This window comes from Carcharhinus amblyrhynchos, chromosome 30 (genome assembly GCF_965287045.1).
Source record: "Carcharhinus amblyrhynchos chromosome 30, sCarAmb.v2.hapA, whole genome shotgun sequence".
Classification (NCBI taxonomy): Eukaryota; Metazoa; Chordata; class Chondrichthyes; order Carcharhiniformes; family Carcharhinidae; genus Carcharhinus; species Carcharhinus amblyrhynchos.
This window is the reverse complement of record NC_137353.1, coordinates 20,501,289-20,505,000: the sequence shown is the minus strand read 5'-3', so window position 1 is coordinate 20,505,000 and position 3,712 is coordinate 20,501,289. Positions and strand designations below refer to the sequence as shown.

At 56.7% G+C, this 3,712-nt stretch overlaps 1 protein-coding gene across 1 annotated transcript; it reads left to right on the top strand.

The window, feature by feature from the left end:
• Positions 1–314: 314 nt before the first annotated feature.
• fndc10 (fibronectin type III domain containing 10) lies at positions 315–1,680 on the top strand. The gene has a single exon (XM_080215218.1). It carries the CDS (start codon positions 336–338, stop codon positions 1,101–1,103), a length of 768 nt encoding a protein of 255 aa, XP_080071344.1. The 5' UTR covers positions 315–335; the 3' UTR covers positions 1,104–1,680.
• The last annotated feature ends 2,032 nt before the right edge of the window (positions 1,681–3,712 follow it).

Below are 3,712 nucleotides of genomic sequence, written 5' to 3'. Positions count from 1 at the left end.
AGTTATAGAGTGGGGGAATTAGGGGTTATGGGGGGAATTGAGGGTTGTAGGGAGTTTTTTGGTGGGTTGGAGTTGTAGGGGGGAAATTGGGGGATATTGTTGAAGGGGATTGAGGGGTTTTGGGAGAGTTGTGGAAGGGGTTGCAGAGGGGGAGTTGGGGGGGTTGTGCAGGGGTATCGGGGGTGTTAAGGGGGTTGTTGAGGGGGTTTGGGGGGTCATAGCGGGGGGGGGGGAGTTGCAGAAGGGGGCTGGGGACAGGGAGGGGGGGGAGAGAGTGCCGGAGCCTGGCTCGGAAGATGAGGATGTGAGAGGGAGAGAGGGAGATTGCAGTCAGGATGCTGCTGCTGCCTCTGCTGCTGTTCCTCTCTTGCTGCTACTCTGAGTCTCGGCTCCAGGAGGGGGACGCGCTGATCGGCGGCGGCGGCGGCGGCTCCTGGAACTCCAGCCACCCGGGGCTGCCGGGGACCGGGACGGGCAGCCCGGAGGAGCCCGAGGAGGAGCCGGGGAGCGGCCTGGAGGAGCAGGAGGAGGAGGGGAGGTGCGCCTACAAGGTGGCGCTGAGCGGCGCCCGGGCGGCCGGGGGCCGGATCTGTTTCAGGACCACGGACAGCGGCTTTCGCTGCGGGCCGGCCCGCTGCACCGTGTACCGCTCGGGCCGCTCGCTGGTGGCTAATGTGCTGAGTAACAGCAGCGTGCTGCTGCAGTGGAGGCCCCGCAGCCTGGAGCAGCTCCGGGGCTTCCAGCTCAACTGCAGCTGGAGCGGCCTCTACACCCAGTTCCAGTGCGACAGCGTCCAGCTGGGGGTGGCCTGCAGGGACTATCTGCTCAGCAGCGTCCACGACAGTGTGGACTACCGCGTCTGCCTGCACACCCTGTACGGGAACCGCAGCCACCCCGAGGAAGAGTGCCTCCAGTTCCGAGCCCAGCCGGCCGGCATGCAGGACATTGTCATCGCTATGACCGCAGTTGGGGGCTCCATCTGCGTGATGCTGGTCATCATCTGCCTGCTGGTGGCCTACATTACCGAGAACATTATGCATCCAGCCTTCCCCAGGGCTGCCCCCTCCAAGAGGGGCCACGAAGACCACCGAGTGACCACTTAGAGAGAGTAACATCAGGTGGAGGAATAAGGGGAAGAAATCTCATCCGGATTCAGCCTAAAGGGGGAAAAATTTTCATCTGGATTCAATCTAACCCCCCCCCCTTCCTCCCTCTATGAGATTGTACTGGAGTTGTAGGGGTAAAGGGAGGAGAAAATGCCCCCCTCTCCTACACCCACCTCTTATTCCCAGGAGGGATTGACTGCAGTCTGTGCCCCTATTGCCCTGGGGTGAGGACAAAGTGGGACATCCGCACACGGAGTCTCTCAGATGGGAGTTGGACTCAGACACTGGACATTTTGGTAGCCAGGATCAGCTGGAGCTGTTTCCTCCTGTGTTACCCCCCCCGCCCCGGGCTATCCCATTCCAATGTGACTCCCTCTCCCCCTTCCTCCTTTCGGTGTGAAGACGGTATTTCGGACGGAAGGGAGTAGGACCCTCATCCCAGGGGATCCTGAACACACAAGAAGCACAACAACAGTTAGAGCGAAATCTCTTAGTTTTAATGGTTTCTCTCTTTTTTCTTTTGTGGGGAGTTTTATTGGGGAGATCTGAGAGCGGGAATTGTATGTGCCGGTTGCGGGGGAATAAAAAGACTGACTGTTTTCGCTTTGTGCCCGGAATCCAGCTCTGTCTGCTGCTTGTAACCTCTTCTCGGTACTGAGTCGGTCAGAACCCTCGATCCTTTCACTTTGGCTTTTCTGGGCAGTCACTCGGAGGCTTTGGAGGGACAAGGTTAAAGAGGACAGGCGGTTTGTGAGTGGTTACAGCGGGGCTGACACCCTGTAGCGCGCCCCCCCCCCCCCCAACCCCGCAATCGGGAGGAGGGAGGGAGAGAGACAGAGGGAGGGAGAGAGACAAGGAGAAAACGGGAGGAGAGAGAGAGAGGAGAAGAAACAGGGAGACAAGAGAGACACAGACAGGGGGAGGGAGAGAGACAGGGGACGAGAGACGAGGGACAAACAAGAGGAGAATCGGGGAGAGAAGCAGGAGAAGGGAGGGGGAGAAACGGAGAGACAGGGGAGAGAGACTAGGTAAAAGACTGGAGAAGAGACAGAAGGGTAAACGGCTGAGACGGTGGGGGTGAAGAGACAGGGATAGAGAGACACGAAGAGAGATCGGGGAGAGGGAGAGACGGGGAGAAAGACTGGAGGAGAGGCAGGAGAAGAAGAGACAGGGAGAGAGAGATAGGGGGAGAGAAACAGAGGAAGAAACAGAGGGACAAACAGGGGGCGAGACAGGGGAGGGGAGAGAGGGGGAGAGAAAGAGGGAGAAACGGGGAGGTCGGGGGAGGGGGAGAGCAGTGTGCAGGGAGACAACCGGGGTACAGCGAGGCAGAGAATGGACAGTGGAGAGGGTCAGACATAGACTAAATGGACATAAAGGCTAGCCCCAGAGAGTTGGTTAGAGAAAGACAACAAAATGTATGTGTGAGAGACAGAGAAAGAGAGAGAGAGAGAATGGGGAAACACACTGACAGAGGATACGAGCGAGAGAAACACAACATTTCAGCTGGAGGTGTTAACGCTGAGTTTACAAGTGCCAGTTAACAGTGTCGATGCTGCTATTTCTGTATAGAATGGAGTGTGAGACAGAGAAAAAGGCTCTCAGACAGAAGAGTCTGGGATATGGGGCTATCTCCGGCAAAAAGGGAGCCTCCTCGGGTGGGCTGGAAAGATTAGAGGGGGGAGATTCATCCAGAAGGTTATGTGGGGGTCTGGAAATCATTTCCTGAAAGGGTAGGGGAGGCAAAACCCCTCAACTCATTGAGACAGTGTCTGAGGTACACTTTAACTCATTGAAACTGTGTGAGGTACACCCTCACTCATTGAGACAGTGTCTGGGGTACACCTCCACACTGACTGTCTGGGGTACACCCTCACTCACTGAGACAGTGTGAGGTACACCCTCACTCATTGAGACAGTGTCTGGGGTACACCCTCACTCACTGAGACAGTGTAAGGTACACCTTCACTCACTGAGTGGGGTACACCCTCACTCACTGAGTCAGTGTCTGGGGTACACCCTCACTCACTGAGACAATGTCTGGGGTACACCCTCACTCACTGAAACAATGTCTGGGGTACACCCTCACTCACTGAGACAGTGTGAGGTACACCTTCAGTCACTGAGTGTCTGGGGTACACCCTCACTCATTGAGTCAGTGTCTGGGGTACACCCTCACTCACTGAGACAGTGTGAGGTACACCTTCAGTCACTGAGTGTCTGGGGTACACCCTCAGTCACTGAGACAGTGTGAGGTACACCTTCACTCACTGAGTCAGTGTCTGGGGTACACCCTCACTCACTGAGACAATGTCTGGGGTACACCCTCACTCACTGAGCACCTTCAGTCACTGAGTGTCTGGGGTACACCCTCAGTCACTGAGACAGTGTGAGGTACACCTTCACTCACTGAGTCAGTGTCTGGGGTACACCCTCACTCACTGAGACAATGTCTGGGGTACACCCTCACTCACTGAGACAGTGTGAGGTACACCTTCAGTCACTGAGTGTCTGGGGTACACCCTCACTCATTGAGTCAGTGTCTGGGGTACACCCTCACTCACTGAGACAGCGTTTGGGTGTTTACCCGCAGCGCTGTAACCCGC